The sequence below is a fragment of the Cyprinus carpio genome, chromosome A21 (genome assembly GCF_018340385.1).
Source record: "Cyprinus carpio isolate SPL01 chromosome A21, ASM1834038v1, whole genome shotgun sequence".
Lineage (NCBI taxonomy): Eukaryota > Metazoa > Chordata > Actinopteri > Cypriniformes > Cyprinidae > Cyprinus > Cyprinus carpio.
In genome coordinates, this window is record NC_056592.1 from 11,152,721 (window position 1) to 11,174,473 (window position 21,753).

The window sequence follows — 21,753 nt, forward strand, 5'->3', positions numbered from 1 at the left end:
ACTTTAAAAAGTGCACAAATGTTTTTAGGTGTGGCAACACAGAATTGTACAGAAAAAAAAAAAAAAAAAAAATTTTGTAGGCTATTAATTCAGTAAAATGAAAGCTCAATTTTGAAATTTAATTTATTTGAAAAATAAAATGCTTTATAACACTGGTAAAAAATTCGGGATGCACAAAGTGCAAAAGGCTATTAATTAAATGAAACTCAATTAAATATGTATTTGAAAACAAAATGTAACTTTAAAAAGTGCACAAATGTTTTTATACTACATGTATTTGAAAACAAAATGTAACTTTAAAAAGTGCACAAATGTTTTTATACTATACAAATAGGCCTATGTAAATATTTAAATATTTTATGATTATATTTAACATTATATATGTGTGCATGTGTGCGTATGTATTTATATATATATATACAATTTATGCTACTTTTTGCTTACTTGAATGGACAACAGTAAATGAAACAGAAAGAGATAGGCTAAAGAATGTTTTTCACTCTGCAGGCTCTCTTAAAAAACATAATAATAATAATCAATATATGACCGCTTGTCAACTCTTTCTTATCATCCTGCTCTTTACCTTAGTAAATGTTTAATCTAGTTTCAGAACTTTCCTGTGTCGACAGGTTATTATAAATAAGGGATGCTCAAATTGTTGTGGTTACACCTGATGAGAGGTTTGAGAGGTGGTGACAATCCTGCTGCAAGAAAAATCTTTTCTGTGAGTATTGCTGCATATAGAGAGAATTGTTGAAAAAATTAATGCAATTTATTGAATTTTAAGAATAAATGAGTTGTATACTGTATGTTGATGTCAGTGGCTTCTTAAAAATGACTAAAGATAAAATATGATAATGTAAGTAAAATAAAGTAAAATAAATATATAATCCAGTCTGTCAGAATTGAAAAGAAAAAAAGATTAGATGCTTTTAGGGATGCTTATGTACAGCACAACCTCTGAATGATGGGGGTCAGCCAGCCATGACTTCTGAGGCTGCACAAAATTCTGCCGTGTCATGAGTGCAACTAATTTTTAACTTTTTTTTCAATAAATTACAATGTATTTGTCCCAAATCATTAACACTAATGCACCAGTTTTTATTTTCATACAGCAAGAATGACTAAAGTGGTGTCCATAGGTTGCAGGTTGAAGTGCAAAAAAAATCTTATGTAACTTCTGTCTGTACAGTGATAATATTCATTGTTTTGTTTTCAATGTGAGACCAAGTGATTCCTGTACTTTGTCCTACCTGTGCAGGCATGCTGCTTCTCATCTAGGGTGTGTCCCCCTTGACTCTTTTAATTCAGCAGTGTTGTACTTTTTCAAAATTTTTATAAAAATTTTAAAAACAATATATTTTGCACACAAAAACAAAAAAGAGAGTGTCTCCACAAGATTCACAGCAAAAAAAAAAAAAAAAAAAAAACTGAAATTCTTTATACATTACTTGGTCTGCTGGATTGTAAATTTGCCATTTTGATGTTTTTACTGGTCAGTAAAATTGGGAGGGGTTGTAAGTAACAGTCTCAATTTTGAGGTAGAAAAATAATTGTATTCTATTATTATTTTACAACATTTATTATGTTTTTATATTATTATTAAGAACAGAAACCATGAAGATTCCCCACAGAGGTATGCTAAACAAAAAAATTACTGAATTTTAATTGGATAAAAAATAATAAAGCAGTTCAGTGTTCTTGTGATTTTAGTGTAATTTAAAAATGACTGATTTAAAATAAAAAAAATAAAATAATAAAATAAAATAAAAATCTATCAGCTGACTTCGGAGGCTGTTCAAAATTCTAACGTGCCATTTTTATTATTGTTTAATTAATTTGTAAACTCTTTCTTTTTACATTTACATTAATCTACATTCATTACCCTATACATAATAAAAAAATATATATAAAAAAAAAAAAAAAAAGAAATTGTGATGACAGTGCACATTTAAAAAAGAAAAGAAATGATTACATTGCATACTATGACTTGTCTATTGTCTTGTTACTGATACTGTTTATTCTATTTCCAGGGCTAAATTTTAACGATGGGTAACAAGACACCTTCAAGAAGCAAAACAGGATGTCTTAAAGAAATAAACAAAACAACAATATTCAAACAGGAACAGCCCCAAACCTGGTGTTGCTGCTGTAAAAAACAGGTGTCATACAGAATTCCAGCTCTTGTCTATCTCAGTGTTGACCAAACCTTCCTTGCCTTTGCTGAAAAGAGAAAAACATTAAGTGACACAAATGCAGAAGTGCTTGTGCTGAGAAGAGGAACATGGAAGGATGCCAAGAATCAAGAAGTTGAGGTACAAAATAATTAAATATTATTCATGACAGTTTTTTTAACAACTTAACTATTTCAGAGATGCTTTACACAGCCTGGCATGAACACAGTCGTGATGCTTTTATATTTCAGTGGGACAGTGGTCATCAGGTGCTCTCTTCAGCTTGTCCGGTCTATGAAAGAGAATCCAAGACTCTCTTTCTGTTTTTTGTTTGTGTTCCTACTCGGGTCTCTGAATATGAACAAATACGTACAAACAAGAGCCAGGGACGACTTTGTTATGTAACCAGTAAGGATGCTGGGAAAACCTGGAGCCATACTATAGACTTAACAGCAGATGTGATCGGTGAGCAGATGAAAGAATGGGCCCCATTTGCTGTTGGACCAGGACATGGTTTACAAATGAAGAGCGGAAGACTGATTATCCCAGCATATGCTTATCGGTACACAGGCAAACCTGATTGCACATCATGTTGCTGCTTATCATTTTGCTGTTTCACGCCTTATGCCTTAGCATTCTTCAGTGATGATCAAGGAATCACATGGAAGGTGGGGAACCAAATGGATGTTGAGTCGTGTGAGTGTCAGATGGCTGAGATCATTGACGAGAAAAGTGTGAGTACTCTGTACTGCAATGCCCGAACCCGCCTTGGCTACAGAACGGAAGCGCTAAGCTACAACTCTGGAGAGGATTTTGCCACAGTTTTGTCCCCAAACAAGTTGATAGAGACCGGAAAGGGCTGCCAAGGGAGTGTGTTGAGTTTTCTAGAACAGAGTAATTCTCCAAAGACATGGCTGCTCTATTCCCATCCGTCTAATCCAAAAAATAGAGTAGATCTTGGTCTCTACTTGAATAAAACCCCACTGGATTCCTCAGGGTGGCCAGATGCACCTTTAATGATATTGCATCATGGTCCCAGTGCGTACGCAGATCTGGTAGAGCATGAGCCTGGACGCTTTGCTTGTCTCATAGAGTGTGGAAAGGAACATGAGAATGAAGAAATAGCCTTTTTGCTGTTCGAACTCCCTGTGAAAAAGCTGTAAAAGTGTTCATTTTATTGTAGTGTTAGTACCTGCAAATGAATACACCTAATCAAGACAAATCCATATTTTCTCATTTTTTGTAGCTGAAAACTGCTTCTATAAATACTGATTTGGAAACTGGGATTTATATGGAACCAAACAAATGTATTGTATATACAGATAATTAGAATAATAGTCATTATCGGCAATTTAGAAGGTATGTATTATCATTCTTGAACAGATCTAACGATTACACATTAAATTTATATAATAGACAGTTTGATGAATATGTGGATTTTTATCTCTGATTAACGCTAAATGTAACCGCTTTTGATGCTTTTGTGGCAGAGATATTTAAATAAACTTTCAAATAACATGAACATGGTGCTCCTTATTTTTAAAAAGTTATAAATATCACACATTGATTACTTCTGCTCTGCATACTGCATACAGTAAATTCCACTGCCAACACAACAACATGCCCCTATATATATATATATATGTCCTATATATATATATATATATATATATATATATATATATATATTTGTTCAAGATTTTGCCCCCCCCCCCCCATCCCCCAAAAAAGGTCAGATTAGAGTCTTGCTGTACTAAAAACAAGCATTTTAAAACAAATGCATGTGTAGAAACACTAACATTCAAAAACATTGCAGTTTCTCGTGAGATATGTGCTGTACCACATCCAAAGGTCAGTGGAAAAACCTTTCCCACCCAAAGGAAGTATCTGATGATAACAAACCTTGGAGTCCTGCCTGGAATGCAGGGGTTTCACCCTTCTGCCTGCCCAAAATAATAGTACTGTGTATGATGTTTCACTTAAGAAGCCACTGGCTCCTATAAGAAACAAAAAACACCAAATTATTTTTTCCAAGTGCCACAGAATAAACATGTTTTATTTTATTTTATTTTTTTAACACTTTAACATTTCAGTCATACTGTCATGTGTTTATGTCTCCCCTCCTTTTACAGCATCAGCATTTTAATCCATCTTGTATGGATTAAGTCTTGGAAGCTAGGTTCATTTAATTCCCAATTATGTCTTTTCCAAATGGAGTCACAAAGAATTGTTTATTACACAGAATCTGTGCCAATATCACAGACCATAACCATTGCAACATCATTTGGCCGCTAAGTGCAGTTTGGGCTCCTCCTCAATGCATCCTGTAAATGCTGTACAGTATGTCTTACACACATTCAGTCTGTTTTTCTTCATTAGTAACGTAATTATAAAGAAGGTTTTAAATTTTATATTTAGCATTCCTTCTTATCATGTAGACAACAATATGCAATATAGCACATATATTTAGCAAAATGCTCCAATCAAATGGAAGGTGGGGAACCAAATGGATGTTGAGTCGTGTGAGTATCAGATGGCTGAGATCACTGACGAGAAAGGTATGACTTTGCAATGCCCAAACCCGCCTTGGCTACAGAATGGAGGTGCTAAGCTACAACTCTGGAGAGGATTTTGCCACAGTTTTATCCCCAAACAAGCTGATAGAGACCAGAAAGGGATGCCAAGGGAGTGTGTTGAGTTTTCTAAAACAGAGTAATTCTCCAAAGACATGGTTGCTCTATTCCCATCCGTCCAATCCAAAAAATATAGTAGAACTTGGTCTGTACTTAAATAAAACCCCACTGGATACCTCAGTGTGGCCAGATGCACCTTTAATGATATTGCATCTTATTTTTCCAGCTGACTATTGAGCTTATGGATGCTAAACGGATATTCTGAGGTTAATGTACTGTTATAAATCTTCTGTTTGATATGAAAATATTAGTTCATACATGGATGCCACATTTTAAATCTAATTTTTAAAGCTCTGTCATAACAATGTTGACTGATGTTTCAGAAAGGTTTATCTACTAGTATTTTTTATTTTTTTAAGTACATCAAGATTTTAAAACACCATCACTCATCCATGCATGTGGAAAAATCTGACAAGACATGTATGGGTGGAAAGAATGCTGAGATGACCAAATTTGGACAATTTCCTGTGTTGCTATATGTAATACTATAAATAAGAGAAGCACAGCATGGGTGGGTTAGACTATAAGGGCTTGTGTAATGTTAGTGGTGACGGACTTTTTGAGAGACTCAGCTGCTGATGCTGCAGGAAAGATAATTGCTGTGAGTATTACTTCTTGTAGTTTACTGGAGAATTATCAATGGGAGATACAGACTTACATGTAGATCTTTATTTGTACTGTATGTTAGCCTATAGATTGTCATGTTGTCCAGTCAAAAGTAGGCTATTTAACCAGGCTAAATATATATTAAATACAATGTATAGTAAATGATAAAATCCAATATTTACTTTAGATATCATTAGTTAGCTATCTTTACTATGTTGATGTACTTAAGCTACAGCATATTTCAAGGTGAATAAAACAATTTACTTGCTGTTTTGAGTAACGCTTAGCCTACTTAAACTAGCCTAATCAAGTAGCCACAAAGGAAGCAATACACCAGTGAGAGGCAGTGCACTAATATGTTGTCAATGTGCAACAAAACAACAGAAGAAATTAGGAAGGTTGCTAATTTCAAGTACATCAAGAATTTAAAAAAACGCCATCACTCATCCATGCATGTGCGTTACGCATGCGGTGCAGAAGCAGCGCTCATTGTGCTTTCACACAAGACGCGTTTGCAGTCCGCTCCTGATCCGCGGCTGTTTTACACAAACACAACATTTATCCATTATTTTGATTTCAAATCCAAACGTAGTTAGCCTGAAAGTGCTTTTTCAGCATTGTGATCCTCTTTTATCACAGAACAGTTACACAATCTTCGACATATTCGACTCAATTAATATAAACTGCGTATTAAATGCATTTGGCTACTAGATTTGTACATTAAGTTGCTCAAGCAAGTGGAAACACATTTGACCACAGCATATAGCTTTCTTGTGATAGGTCATTACAAATATTTTAAACTAAAACTTACCACTGACAGAAACAGTTGGCCCTCGTGCTTTTTACATTTACATCTTTATTACAAACAGTCCCGAGGGTCTTAAAGAACTTTGTTTTTCTACCTCCAAAAGACACAAGTGCATGTTGACTTGTTTATCTAAAAGTGCACTTTTCTTTGTTTTAAACCTAGCCAAAAAAAATAATAATAATTACAATTAAAATTTTAGTACTGATCGATCATCGACCTGATTAAAATAATGTTAGAATAAAATAAAATTGACATTAATGAAAATCATAAGATTTGACAACGTCATGTTGGACTAATTTAAACACATTATGCACCATGACATTACAGTTATCCATGGCTCACGCATAGTTTTGCCATTTATGTGCTCTGAAAGGATAATTTCTAAAAAATGTGTGGAAAAAGAAAATGATCAGGGATACAAGGCAGAAAGCAACGCAAAGAAGAGGAGCAGAAAAAGAGCAATACAGAAGTAAGAATCACAAGTTAATCACTGTGCATTTGCCCTTGATGTTTGTGCAGTATTTTTGAAATAGCCTTTTTCGAACATTTTAACTGGCAAGACTGACACTGTGGAACGTTTTTCCTTGAGTTAACTGCTTATTTAATTTTACTTTATTTTCTTTAAAATAAATGTAAGCTTCTGTAATGTTGTTTTAATTACAGTTTCATTACTGCTTGGTTTTAATTCACCAAAAGTGCACTAATTGTCTTTTGAAAAAGACCATGACTAGGACTATAATCTATGTTCCATGAATTAAAATTATTTAAGTATGTTTTCCACTATATGCACAAAATGGAAATTAAATGGGTTTGCTAATTAGATTAACTAGCTAGCTTGCAAATAAATTACAATGTGTAGCCTTTATTTTGTTGCCTTTGTTGTCTGGTATAGACTATTTTAGGCATTCCATATTGCTCATATTTCTCTTGGTTGTAAAAAGTACTTGTCACAAGCATAGTTGTGAGTTGCATTTCTCTGTTTGGGAGTATAGCTCATGTCTGATCTCTTTGACATTTTAACTGATTCAATCAGAAAATATACAAATATAATATTTTTTTCTTTCTTTTGCACTTTTTTGTTGATTTAATTTCTAATGAAATTTTTGTGTTATTCTTTAGGTGACTGTGTCCCATTTGTTTATTTATTATCACAATTTATTTACTACCTAGTTATGTTCATACTTATCAGTTTATGTTATGTTATGTTATGTTATGTTATGCTATGCTATGCTATGCTATGCTATGTTATGTTATGTTATGGTAACATTTTGAAAAATCTGCATTTTCTGAATTTTTTTATGGTGGGGTTTGTGGTGGTGGGGGGTCTGAAATCTTGCTTAGGGCACCAACAGAGCCTGGGCCAGCCCTGCTTTAGCTGCCACTGATAGATTAACTATTTATGATAATCTTTTGCAGTTTTATTGTCAATAGATTTTTAAATATATCATAATCATAGTCATTACATGATTACACCTCTGAGGTTTAAACTTGAGCTCTTTGTCTTGCAGTAATTGTTATTTCTTTGCTGTGTTGGAAAACTTACTGTAGTAATACAGAAGAAATGCTGTTTTGAATTGGTTTTATGACTAAGGCCTCGGATGGATATGTATAGCCTAGAGAACCTTTTTTCTTTTTCTTTCTTTCTTTCTTTCTTTCTTTCTTATGTAATTCTTATAAAGTATGCAAATATCAAGTAATTATTCTGAATGTGCCTCTTATCTAGCCACAACACTCGTGGATCTTCCTTTTTTAACCAGAGTTATTTGTCATATTTCACCAGTTTCATCAGCACAGTCTTCAGTTCACTTGAGGTGTTATACCCAGCAGTAGAACAGTTTTTGACTCAGTAATCACAGTGTTACACTTTATTTACGATTTCAGAAAATTTATTGTAGATGTAGTATACATGAAACCATAGTTTGTGTGTGTGTGTGTGTGTGTGTGTGTGTGTGTGTGTGTGTGTGTGTGTGTGTGTGTGTGTGTGTGTTTGGCAGTTCTAAGAGGACACTTTACACTCTTCATCCCCTAAAAGATGTTGCTGCCTAAATTGTTTTCAGTATTTTAAAAATAAACAGTGTCAATGACTTCTTTACTGACACTTTGACAAACATATTTGTCCTGTAACTCTTGAATGTCTTAAACTTTATTTGTTTTTTATAAATTTTTTTACTTCTAGAACCCAGATTTGACAGCACTGCACAACCATCTGAGGCCTACCTGTTTTGCTTTGTGATTTCCCCAGATACCTCTACAACTAACCTGCTTTGTAAGTCTCATAGTTATATTTGAGAAGCACATAATTGTGTTTCCTTTGTATTTGCTGGTGTATTATTAAGATATTTCTATAAAGATTAATGATTATTATATACCTAGTTCAACCATAAATGAAAATCTGAACCATGAAAAATGAAAAATCTTCTAAACCCTGTCTTTTAACATCATGGTTTAAGGCAGTATTGCAAATAACAGTGTCCAGAATCGACCTCAACCATTTGCTTTCGGACTGTCATTCGGTACATTTGAATTTCCCCAATGCCATAAAAAACACTTATACAGTAGGTTCATTCAATGTGTGATGCTTGACTTGGGACCACAAAAAAAAAAAAAAAAACTAAAACTAAAGAAGCATTTTGAACAGTTGGCAACTTGTGCAGCCACCCCAGTGCTGTACTTAAACTCATCCAACTTCTACATCCACTGTTTACAAGAAGCATACCCTGAATCAGATGTTTGTAATACAAGTTAAAACTGTATTGTCTGTGTAAACCAAAAATAGCAAAAGAACAATGGCAGTTGTAGAAAAACTATAAACATTACATTACCTTTAACTTTGAACTGTCACTACCATAAATGTATGTGTATTTGTATGTGTGCTGAATGGAACATTGTTTTCATTAATTTATAATGGATGTTTGAAGTACTTAAAGGGATATTCCACTCCAAAATGAAAATTTTGTCATTAGTCACTTACCCCCATGCGGTTCCAAAACCGTAAAAGCTTCGTTCATCTTCGGAACACAATTTAAGATATTTAGGATGAAAAACGGGAGGCTTGTGGCTGGTTTTAGCAAGTAAATTAGATTTCTGTTTAAGTAAATACAACTAAGAAATTCCAAGTTGCAGGAAATGTTAGTTACCTCAACTTAAATGTATTGTTTGATATAAACACATAGTAAATTGCACTTTATCATTTAGTTGTTGAAAATAGTAATTCTGAGTTACCAGAACTGACTTTATACCTCTTAAAATTGAAAGTAATTACAAAATGGCAAAAAGGCATAAAGATAATTTTAAGAAAATGTCTAAAATTATTTGTTGGCAAATTTCACTTCATTTGATTTGATAACTGGAATCTCAAGCAATGTCTTTCAAAGAAAAAACAACAAAAACATTATTCAAACAAGTGCAAAAATCTACATTTTTGGACAAGAGGTATGAGTGCCTGTACTTTGTCCTGCTTGCGAATAGTGAATCTTGTGTTTTTTTATCCTCACATTTTTTAATAATTTTTTTAAACATCATGTAACCATTAGACAAAAAAAGGTACAAAACAATTTAATCAGTTTTTTCTTTTTCTTTATAATTTTATTATAATAAAAGTATAATTTGATAACTTGTCTTATATCTGATATGGTTAATTCTATTTCTAGGTCTTACATTTAACAATGGATGACAAAACAACAATATTCAAACAGGAACAGCCTCAACGTTGGTGGTTTTGGAAACGACAGGTGACATACAGAATTCCAGCTCTTATCTATATCAGTGAAAATAAAACCTACCTTGCCTTCGCTGAAAAACGGAAAACACCACGTGACATTGATGCAGACAAGCTTGTGATGAGAAGAGGATTGTGGGAGGATAAGAAAAAAATTGAGGTACTAGACATGTTTAACCAAAATCATAAAATATTATTCCTGACAGTTTTCTTAACTTAACTATTTCATAAATTCTTTACCCAATCTAGCATTCATTAGTTAATAGAAGGCATGAACACTGTCATGATGTCATCATTTTATTTCAGTGGGATAGTGGTCATGAGCTGCTCACTTCAGCTTGTCTACCAAACCACCGCAGCATGAATCCATGTCCGGTCTATGAGAGAGAATCCAAGACCCTCTTTCTGTTTTTCATTTGTGTTCCTGATGGGGTTTCTGAAACTAGTCAAATAAAAGCAAAAAAGAACCAGACACGACTTTGTTACGTAACCAGTCAGGACACCGGCAAAATCTGGAGTGATATTATAGAACTGAAAGATGTGATCAGTGAAAAGGAGAAAAACTGGGCCACCTTTGCTGTTGGACCAGGACATGGTATTCAAATGAAGGACGGAAGACTGATTATCCCAGCATGTGTGTATTACTTTGTTGAGCCCAATGCGCCCATATCACATGCAGTCACATTTTACAGTGATGATCAAGGACATACTTGGCATGTAGGAAAACTTATGGAAGGTGAGTCTAATGAATGTCAGATGGCTGAGATCATTGATGACAGTGGTCAGAGTTTACTGTACTGCAATGCTCGAAGTACATCTGGCTTCAGAGTTGAAGCTCTAAGCACCAGTAGTGGAGAAGCTTTTGAAAAACCTGTACCTGTTCAAAAGCTTACAGAGACTGATAAGGGTTGCCAAGGTAGTGTGCTGAATATTCCTTCCCCTGCTTTGCTGCTCTATTCTCATCCAACCGATAAAAATGAGAGAAAGAATCTCGGAATCTATGTGAATAAATCACCGTTCAATCCAAATCAATGGAACTATAAGAGCACAATCTGTAATGGTCCGAGTGGATACTCGGATCTGGCTGAGTGTGAGAATAGAGAGTACATTGCCTGTCTCATGGAATGTGGACAAAAAAAAGAAACTGAAGAGATAGCCTTCAAGTTCTTCAAAATCAGCGATGCTGTGGAATCTCCACAGGTAGATTCTCCATAGCAATGTTCAAGTTTATATTGCAAGAACTGTCGTCTTTTTTTTTTTTTGCTAGTTCATTTGTTTACTAATGAAAATTGCTGAATGTTAAATATTCAAAGTTATAAATGCATTTGTTTATTAATTCAAACAGCAAATTATCATAACCAAGCAATATGCTTTCCATATTAGCATGCCAATAATTCTCAAATATTCCTTTTTAAAAACCATATTCAATTCACCTGAGGTATTCAATATGTAGGAAACAGTAAACATACTTTAAGTAGTTTAGCTTTATTTTATTTTATTGGTAACTTCATAACATTACATACACAATTACATTCTCTGACTGATTTTTTTTTTCTTTTTAAATAAGGAAACTGGTATGCACCATGTGCGTCCTGAGACCTTGCGTGTTGTTTCGTTTCATTTCACGTTTTTCAATGCAATTGAAAAAAAAAAAAAAAGAGTTGCATGTGAATGGGCTGTTGTTGGAAGTAAGTTGTCCTGGAGTATTTCAGAAATATAACAGGCCGGCCGGTGCATCAGTTTACTGTAGGGGATTTGTCACCATCCAGCATCAGTGATATTAATGTTCTCTCTTTGTTTTTGTCCCATCGCGTAGTTCAGATCCGGTGTAGAAATGGTGTTAGGCTACAATATTAATTTTTATGATGATAACACAGCAACTCACCATAATTTGATATGAGCTGAAATATCACACTCCTGAACGACCAATCAGAATCAAGTATTCCAGAGAGCCGTGTAATAATATCGTTTTAGCTAACGCTCATTGTCAAAACCCAAAGACAATGTTATTTTTCAATTGTTTACTATTACTTAATGAACTTACAAACATTGTACTCTGACTGCAAATTATTATGCAAATCTGTTAAAAAAATAATAAAGGATATGCTTGTATCATTACACAATAGTTTTGTCTATTAATTATCTAATGAACATCAAAATCATCTGTCAATGATTTTATCCACCCAGTCCCATACATGTAGAGATCCATCCGTAGCTGCTGAGAGAAGAGTTTTTGGTCGTGACTGATGCCAAGAATGGGTGGTAACCACAGGCAGGGAACCGCTATATTTTGCTTCATCTGACATTTCATGACCTCGGTGTGAAAAAACTGGCTGTGGGCTCTGTCCCTCTGTACTCCAATTGATTGTGTTGTAGATGTGCACTGTTCCATCAAACCCTTCCAAATTTGAGAAAGCAAAAATTGTCAGGTCATTGGTGAGTAACCAGAGGTCTTTACATTAAGGAATATGAACACTGCATTTTCTATCTAACACATTGTTACAAAACTAAAAGTTTATGTTCCTTATTTGAGACAGGAAAAATGGAAGCATTCTTTACTTACCCGACACAGAAAGACATCTGTTGAGAACAGGAGCCCAAGAAACATTCAGAAAGTCATTCTTTGATGTGTTTTGTTGGACATTTAGTTGGGTTTGACAAAACGGACTCTGCAAATTTCTTAGATCAGACAGCAGCATGTGACCAGAGGACGAGAGTCTTGCTACAGTACAACCGGAAGGTTCTGACTGAGAGCTGTCACTCCTCAACCCAAATGCCCAGTGCAAACCACTCTTACTGTCTTCCAGAGGATAATGACAAGTCGAGGGATCTCTTGTGTCACCCATAAACAGAGTGCCATCGCTCGCACAAATGAGAAACACACAAGCATTCACAAACTGTAAGCCACTCACTGAATCTGAGGACTCTAATAAAACAAAAAAAAATAAATAAAAAATATTAAATGATATTAACTAATAAATAAATAAAAAATAAAAAAAAAATCAGTAAATTTTGATATTACCTACTGTATACAGAACACGTCCTGTTGCTATCTCTGTCAGCTGAACTTCACTTATACAAGAACCATGAAGGACTGCTGGTTCGTCTGTCAATCCAGGTGCTATTTTACAGCCTTTTACTGATGTGCTCTTGAGGTTTATGACTCCAGTCCTTTTTATAACATCTGTATTGAAAAATCAGGTAAGATGCTACATGAAATGTTAAGGATTTGCAAAATGCTCTATGAGTTCAAAAATATGTCAGATTATTTTTGAATAATTATACAAAAATAATGATTTTGAATTTGGAAGATAATTACACATAATTCAACAAATGCACGTAGAGGATTTGTTTACTTTCTCATTGCTAATTCTATTTGTAATGAACTAAACAGACATTAATCCTACCGCTGTCATCGCCTCCAATATCCCAAATCTGCAATGTGGAACTAGAGCTTCCACTAGTCACCACACACCTGTAAAGAACCATATATCAAATAATCACATAATCATGCAGATGGCAAAATAAATAAGGCTCTAAATTAAAAAAAATGAGAACTTAATATTTCTCAATATCTTGTTGTTGTTGGAATCATGTCAAATCAAACTCAGCAGTATTTTGCCAGTAAATAGACTAAAATAGATTGTTGCAAATTACAATAGAAAAGGTTTCTTAACTTCTGAACATATTAAGATCTAGTTATTACCTTGTTCCAGAGATATGTATCAAACTCTCAATAGGTTCCTCAGAAAAGCCACCATGCTGTACTTTAAAGTCTCTTTCTGCACAAAGACCCTAAAATTGTGACCAATAAGCAGTTAATTAAATGAACTGCACATTCAAAAAACATAGGCTACTAGTTTCTTCACTCACCTGGTTTTCTCCTGCATATAACTTAAGAGGCAGAAGTAACTCTAAGATTTCACTTTTTGCTCCAGTGTATCCTGCAACACAAATACCTGGAATACAGAATGAAAAACAGCCTTTAGAATTTAATAGATTTTCTACTTTAATGATTCAACTTTTTCAGGAATTCAGAAACGCTTTACTTTTGTCACCCGTCCACTCTATGACTTTTGTCGGATGCTCGAGTTGAAATACATGCAGGTCTTTGTATCTGGAATTAAAAAGATGCAGATTTACTGGCTAATGAAACACGTCTTGGTGCTCAAGAAAATGCTGTCTAGGTAGGCAACGCAATAAGTGTTAAGACACAATTATTTACAGGCGATCAAATGCAACTCTACTGCTGTCGGACTCACGTGTTTAGAGACTCAATAAACCAGTCATCAGATTCATCAGAGGATATGTCCATGCTGATAACTGTTCACTTATTTAATAAATAAATACAAAACCTCACTCCTACATAAGCTTATGCATCAGAAGATATTTAAAATCGGTTAATATTTCCGGGACATGTTCTTCTGTACTCCTGATGTGTTTCAAAGGTACAAAGTTCCGTTGTCGCCATCTGGCGGCACAAGGATAATATTTCGAACGTGACGTTTTGGAATCTTATGCTTTACTAATTTATTTCCAAAACAAAAATAAATTAATAAAATAACGTTTTAACCCAACTTTGGGTCATATATGGACTAACCCAACTTTTGAGTTAAAAAAAAAATAATTCCAAAATTTCACCCAACGGTTGGGTTAATCCATATTTGACACAACCCAACATTTTCAGAATGTAATAAGGTGCAAAAAAAAAAAAAAAAAAAAAAAAAAAAAAAAAAAAAAAAAAACCTTTAGGTAAGATTTAATGTAAGAGCAGATGCAGCCATTTGTAACTTGAATGTGTGAAATTCACTTCCAGTTATTTTACTTGTACAAAAACAGTCCATTGTGTTGCTTTATAATGCAAACTGGCTTTATAGCATTAACTGGCAGACACACTGGTTTGTTGCGCAAATAGTTTCACTGTACTTTGTTTGTTTTCTGAAACACTTTAGTTGGACATTCATCTCACATTATTTAAATGTAACTATTTGTTACATAACATTCAGAGAACGTGCAAAAGTAATGTTCCCATAATATTTGCAAAATGCTAAAATGAAATTTGCTTGATAACATTTTTAAAACATTTAAAAAAACTGGACGTTTTGAACATTCAGAAATAACATGAATGTTACATTCTTAAACATATTTTTGTTAGCTGGGTGATGAAAATTATTAACAAATAGTAGGTGAGTACAGAAATATCAGAAGGATTTTTATTATTCTTCCAGGGAATTGCAATCGGATAGTCTTTTTATTCTAAATGTTTAGTGACAATATTTATTCTGCCACTAGAACTTGTTAATATATGATGGATCTATAAGGATAAATCCTACAAGTCACTAAAATATTATGTACAAACTGCATTGTATTTTCAGTGCAGGAATTGCTAAATTTCACAAACAATTACAAAGAAATTGGAAGTAACACATTGAATTAAAAGTGAAATTTTGAAGTAGAAAAACCGAAACAGTATTTTCTTCTAAAACGTACTACAATAATTTCGAAAAATCGTACAGAAAAATCAGTACATCTAAGTACACAAAAAAATACTAATACCTCTATATTTAACAAAAATCTGATTTATGAATCAACCAGCAGATGTCGCTGTAGCATTAAAAGTCATGGAGCAAAAATCCTTCAACGACACTAAATTATGAATACGGCTAAATTAATTTTCTTTCTCTAAATTCACTTTATGTCTCAGTATGTTTCATAAAACCATTCCTTTATTGGAATACAAAATTGCTTGAGTACAAAATATGTTCCTTAATAAAGCTGTATTGATTTTTTTTTTTTTTATCTAATCTTAGCATACCTTTTAGGCCTGTATCTTTTTCTGCAGCCGGGAATTAAAGCAAACTACCCACAGTACTCAATTAGTTCAGTGGAATGAGGGTAAAACCAAATAAAACACATTATAAAACATACTTCACACAATATTCAAAAGAACAAAGCTAAAAAAAATTACCACAGGGAAATGTACAAAGCGAGTTAAGTTGGTAAAAAGAGTGAAAATGGGTCACAGCATTATTAGCCTTTTTCTAATGTGCATCATCTAATGCATCACAAGGCCATTATTGAGGGGCCAAATACAAAAACATTCCCCCTGGAAACAGAGGGGGACATTAGAGAGATTTCAAATTAATCGCACTGTATCTAGTTTTGGGTCTAAGGACTGAAACCCATTCAGGTTCTGGTTTGAAACTTCTCTATGGTGCGCATGCATGTGGTTACAGTGGTTTCTGACTTCGCCTCACTGCTGAGGAAAATTACACATAATACAGATAATTATGCTATGTGACAAGCTTTTAAGCTGTCTGTTTCTGCAAATGGTCACATTTTCTGTGTATTTAGACCACCTTCATTTCAAAAGGGAGAAACCATGGGGACTAGCTCGCACATTCTGCCCGACATAAAAGAAAAAAAAAATTAAATTAAAACAATGGCTCCCTGATATACCGGTTATATGGTTGAAGTGCCTTGTGACAATGAGAGCATGACTAACCTTGCTTTTAAACTTGAAATCCCCATCAAATCTGTGGGTAGATGCTAAACGGTCTCATGCTGAAAAAAAAAAAAAGCCTAAGCTGGTTGACTGGTTTCAGCTGGTCATCCAGCCTGGTCTTAGCTGGTCAGACTAGGAGACAGCTGGAACAACCAGCTAAAACCAGCTTGACCAGCCTGGCCAGGGTGGGAGACCAGCTAAACCCAGCTACTTCCAGCTTAAAATGGTAAATGGTAAATTCCATCAGGTGCGTGATTTCACATAGAGCAGCTGTTACTACACAAAGCTGTTGTTAACTGACAAGCTGCGCAAATCCATGCTGATAATGAACGTTGATTTGCGCAGTTTGTCAGTTAACAACGGCTCTGTGTAGTAATAGCTTCTCTATGTGAAATCAAGCACCTGATGGAACTTACAGATGATTAGAGAACCGGCTTTACTGACGAGATGCGCATTAATTATCGGCCGATATGTATCGTGCACCCCTAATTTGTCCCCATGACGTACAATTCGTTTGGCGCATGTGCACTATGACTATATTGTAATACTTCACCTGACCTGCAGAGGACAGCATGTTGCGTCATCTTTATATTCTTGTTCAAACGCCATTACCTTCTGACCTCTTCGCATATCAATTTTTGTTATTTAATTTGTGTTCTGTTTTATTTACTAGCATTTTCCATCTAATCCTTGGAGTAGGTTTTAAAAATCACCGGTGCGGTTGTGTGAGCTCGTTTCCACGCACATGCGCAGATGACAAACGTGCAAATGTGCACAAGCCTACAGGTTTTCGGCTCTACGAAGTGAGGTGGTACGACGAAGTAAAACAAAAAAACAAACAAACCAAAAAAAATTTGGTTTGGGGGGAAAGGGAGGAGAGGGAGAGTGTAAAGTGGTCATGTGAAACTAAATTCTGTATATTTTTGATGAAAAAAAAATATATATATAGCATTTGTGGACCTTAATTATGTTGCAGAACTGCAGGATTGACTGGGTTGGAATGAGGACTCTGGAATGCAAATATGTTATCAATCCAGGCAGTAAGAGAAGACGTTATCATCTTAAAAAATCAGTAGGCATTAACAGGACAGAACAATTTCCTTCATCCATCTTTGCTATTTTATGTGATTTTAAAATGCAAATTCAATATCAATTTTTGAAACACAGTCAGTTTGGACTGGTTTATAATAGAGTGAATTGACACTTTAGTGATCAGGCACATAGAGGTGACATATGCTGTCCTTGCCATAAAACTAATTTAGAGAACTAGAACTCGAGGGTCAAACCTATTAAAACTGGTCACATGATTATATGATGGACTGCCTGAAGCCTGTACAAGAATGTTCTTCATAGAATAAAATGTCAAGTGTCTATCACGCTATAGTGTTTTCACAGGGTTTACAAAGAACTGCATACTACATGGAGACTTAAAACTATGCTAAGAATATTCAAACAGTTTCTAAAAGGTCTATGTTTTTGTATTCTTCCAGCAATAATAATTTCAGGTCTCTTTATAAATCGCACAGAAGAGAATGAAATGGCCTACTAGGACATGGGAAATGTAGGTTATTTTGTAGCAGGAATATTTAGGAAACAGTGGAAAAATCAGTTTAGCCCCAGTCCTTATTTGTAAGATTATTACCAAAAGCTGTGCCTAAAAATCCCTTCATTAAATATATAAAAATAATCTTTTCTAGATTCATCAGTAGCAATGTAAATGGTATAGGATGAGAGGAGTTCAGCTAAAACTGGATTGCCCATGTGCAAACTCATTCGCAAATCAAAGGGAAGGTCTCTGAAAAAAAAATTAATATTGCACCACTTTGATGTATCTCTCTCCTTTTCTCTCTCTCTCCCATTAAGAATGCGGGTATATTAGCAAAGTGAAACTTCCATTCCTTCATCCGTTGAGATTAGCCAGCAAACTAATTCCCTCTCTAGCCCTACTACTTTGAAGTCTTCAAGGGAGCCAAGAGCTCCATCCATCCATCCATCCATCCATCTACCTATCTACTGTCTGTCTGTCTGTCTGTCTGTCTGTCTTTCTGTCTTTCTATCTATCTTATAGTCCGATAACCATCCACTCTTGATTTGTAATGTAATCATTACATTTAAGATATTAAGCCACTCTCTTCATTATGCCTTGGTGGCCGGTCAACACCAAATGACACCCAGTCCAAAGTGATTACTCTCACCTTTGTAATCCACTACTCCATCTTGGCCAGTGCTGTTGAGTCTCAGGAATGTTTAACAAACTTCAATGTATGGCTAATTTGAAATAAACGTTCGGACCATTTTAAGGCTTTAAGCAATTTAAGTATGGAGAAATTAGTTTCTGGTTCTCAGAGGGCAAAAAAAGAGGTTTGATGTTTCTTAGTGAGCTGTCTTTCTATTTCCTCTCACAAATTAAGGAGGGAATTTGTAACACACAATATGGAGTTCAAGGTGTCAAGGGGCATTAGTCAGAAGAATGCTGGCTCTTTGAGAGGAAGAGAGAGATACTGAAGGAATTAAGCATTGCTTAGGTTAAGAAACTTGACCAATAGAGATATTCTCAGAGGTACTTATTGGAAACTGCCATTAGGCAAAAAAATGCAAGTCAGGGCAGAGTACTGAGGATTATTTAAGGTTATGATTTTAAAAGACATAAATTATGGTTTGTCATAGTGCCAATTAAGACAGAACTGAGTAATTTTAGATACCCTGTACCACAGATTTCAGGGTTGTGTAAAATTTAGAAAAAAAGAAATGAGCTCCCTTGCGGTTCATGAGTGTGAAATTGAATTGAATTGGCCACGTACAACAGGACATTGAACTGCAATTTAAATTGAATGAAACGTTCTTTCACATTGGTCAAAAAAAGTAAATATATATAAAAAATTATGAAATATAGCAACTAAATAATGTATCATTTTATACTATAAATTTCTATAGGTGGAATTTGAAACATTTTACTTTTATTTATTTTACTCCATGTATTGGAAGTAGAAGTTTCTTTCATATAGTGGAATACATTGGAGTGAAACTGATTTTCGACAATTAAAAAAATGTAGGGACTTGGTTCAGTCCATTGGTTTGTTGACTGGATGGAGGCAGATTATATATATATATATATATATACACACATTTAAGCTATTATCAACAATTATCACTAATAAATGCAAATTAAATAACCAAAAACTAATAAAAATGACAAAACACAACAAAATTACTAAAACAAAATGAAAGTGAAATCAGAAATATTATTTTATATTATTTTTATGTTTTTAAATATTTGATAGTTTTTTTTATAGTATTTTTAGTTTTTCATTTAAAAATACAAGATAAAAAACAGATGAATTGTGTTAGGGGCATGAGAAATTAAAATAACTTTTAATATTTGTAACATAATTTTTTTTAAATTAATCACTAAATTAACTTGTTAAAATTGACAGTGTTAATTTCGACATAAAACACTGGCAGTATATGGATTATTATGTTCACACTAGTCCCACATGCTTCTTACTTAACCTTCAAAAATAAAAATCCTTATTACACTGTCTGACAAACTGCATCTTTGATTGTCCTTTTGAGTTGAATCCACTGCAAACAACAAACAAATGAAAATTCTCTATTGTCTCGCCAGCACTAGTAAAAAGCTGTATTTGTAAAATGGAATGTGGTTTGTACCGTGTCCAATGCAGAGGGCACAGCTCATCTCTGGCTTCACCAATGGCTGCCTGGTGTTTGATAACCCCCGGATTTGTAGGAAGACATGGTTTGCATTTGTAATCAGGCCTCCGGCACTATGTACTGATTGCTAATTGTATCCTTTGGGCCCTGCATGCTTCCTGCATGGTTATTACTGTCCTTACTCCCTCCCTCTCCTCTATCTCTCACATGTGTTACTTTTCACTCTTAAAACCCCACATCCCCCACACCCCCTACTATGCTTTTTTTATTCAAGTAATTCTCGCCTATTTAACAAACCACCATGCGAGCTGCCAGTCACACTGGGCATTCCCCATTCAGTAATCAGAGCGGTTCAGCTGAACATGAGTTTTACTGATGTGCTGTAATGGTGAGCTCTCAGCAGGATCTGAGTCTTTCGGTAAGATGCTAAAAGCTCATGTTTCCCCCGGATGTCTCAGCAAAATAAAGGCAGCAGATTGTGTCTTAAAGTATGCTGCAGTTTTATTGACATTGCATTTATTTATTTATTTGCAAATTAAGTAAGTGAGTGAGTGAAGTGAGTGAGTGAGTGAGTGAGTGAGTGAGTGAGTGAGTGAGTGAGTGAGTGAGTGAGTGAGTGAGTGAGTGAAGTGACGTGTGGCCAAGTAGGGTTACCATACTCGGAATTTGTGCTCTGCATTTAACCCATCCAAGGGCACACACACCATAGTGAACACACACCCGAAGCAGTGGGCAGCCATATTGCTGCGGCACCCGGGGAGCAGTTGGGGGTTTGGTGCCTTGCTCAAGGGTCTCACCTGAGTCGTGGTATTGAAGGTGGAAGAGAGCGCTGGTTATTCACTCCCTCTACCGACAATTCCTGCCAGACCTGAGACTCGACTCTTTTTCTGTCATTACACTATACCAGTCAAAACTTTGGAATAATTAAGATTTTTTTTACGTTTTTGAAAAAGGTCTCTTATGTTCACCTAGGCTGAATTTACTGGATCAAAAATACAGGTCCTTCTCAAAAAATTAGCATATTGTGATAAAAGTTCATTATTTTCCATAATGTAATGATAAAAATTAAACTTTCATATATTTTAGATTCATTGCACACCAACTGAAATATTTCAGGTCTTTTATTGTTTTAATACTGATGATTTTGGCATACAGCTCATGAAAACCCAAAATTCCTATCTCAAAAAATTATCATAATTATATGCAGCATATCATGAAAAGGTTCTCTAAACGAGCTATTAACCTAATCATCTGAATTAACTAATTAACTCTAAACACCTGCAAAAGATTCCTGAGGCTTTTAAAAACTCCCAGCCTGGTTCATTACTCAAAACCGCAATCATGGGTAAGACTGCCGACCTGACTGCTGTCCAGAAGGCCATCACTGACACCCTCAAGCGAGAGGGTAAGACACAGAAAGAAATTTCTGAACGAATAGGCTGTTCCCAGAATGCTGTATCAAGGCACCTCAGTGGGAAGTCTGTGGGAAGGGAAAAAGTGTGGCAAAAAAACGCTGCACAAACGAGAAGAGGTGACCGGACCCTGAGGAAGATTGTGGAGAAGGACCGATTCCAGAC

General features: G+C 34.8%; 2 protein-coding genes across 5 annotated transcripts; one reads left to right on the top strand and one right to left on the bottom strand.

The window, feature by feature from the left end:
* The first annotated feature begins 593 nt into the window (after positions 1–593).
* On the top strand, positions 594–11,393 carry LOC109113198 (sialidase-3-like). Of its 4 annotated transcripts, XM_042710836.1 has the most exons (5): positions 5,381–5,468; positions 6,655–6,750; positions 8,458–8,547; positions 9,932–10,159; positions 10,306–11,393. In XM_042710836.1, the coding sequence occupies exons 4-5, from the start codon at positions 9,947–9,949 to the stop codon at positions 11,212–11,214; spliced, it is 1,122 nt and encodes a 373-aa protein (XP_042566770.1). In that variant the 5' UTR covers positions 5,381–5,468; positions 6,655–6,750; positions 8,458–8,547; positions 9,932–9,946; the 3' UTR covers positions 11,215–11,393. The 4 variants fall into 4 exon arrangements, with proteins under 4 accessions (XP_042566769.1, XP_042566768.1, XP_018981530.1 ...); XM_042710835.1 differs by lacking the exons at positions 5,381–5,468; positions 6,655–6,750; positions 8,458–8,547; positions 9,932–10,159 and adding exons at positions 594–724; positions 2,034–2,315; positions 2,426–2,453 and having other exon boundaries at positions 10,334–11,393; XM_019125985.2 differs by lacking the exon at positions 6,655–6,750 and having other exon boundaries at positions 5,375–5,468.
* wdr73 (WD repeat domain 73) lies at positions 11,249–14,476 on the bottom strand. Its single transcript, XM_042710837.1, has 8 exons — positions 14,262–14,476; positions 14,049–14,116; positions 13,873–13,958; positions 13,706–13,794; positions 13,407–13,474; positions 13,018–13,183; positions 12,563–12,927; positions 11,249–12,397 (listed from the first exon to the last, which is right to left on the bottom strand). The coding sequence occupies exons 1-8, from the start codon at positions 14,312–14,314 to the stop codon at positions 12,159–12,161; spliced, it is 1,134 nt and encodes a 377-aa protein (XP_042566771.1). The 5' UTR covers positions 14,315–14,476; the 3' UTR covers positions 11,249–12,158.
* Positions 14,477–21,753: the final 7,277 nt, after the last annotated feature.

Coding starts and splice junctions, on each gene's coding strand:
- LOC109113198 (XM_042710834.1), top strand. CDS start 2,049: ATGGGTAACAAGACACCTTCAAGAAGCAAAACAGGATGTCTTAAAGAA. Junction 2,316..2,425: donor CCAAGAATCAAGAAGTTGAG/GTACAAAATAAT, acceptor TTTATATTTCAG/TGGGACAGTGGTCATCAGGT.
- wdr73 (XM_042710837.1), bottom strand. CDS start 14,314: ATGGACATATCCTCTGATGAATCTGATGACTGGTTTATTGAGTCTCTA. Junction 14,117..14,261: donor TTTATTGAGTCTCTAAACAC/GTGAGTCCGACA, acceptor TTTTAATTCCAG/ATACAAAGACCTGCATGTAT. Junction 13,184..13,406: donor TATTGGAGGCGATGACAGCG/GTAGGATTAATG, acceptor TTTTCAATACAG/ATGTTATAAAAAGGACTGGA.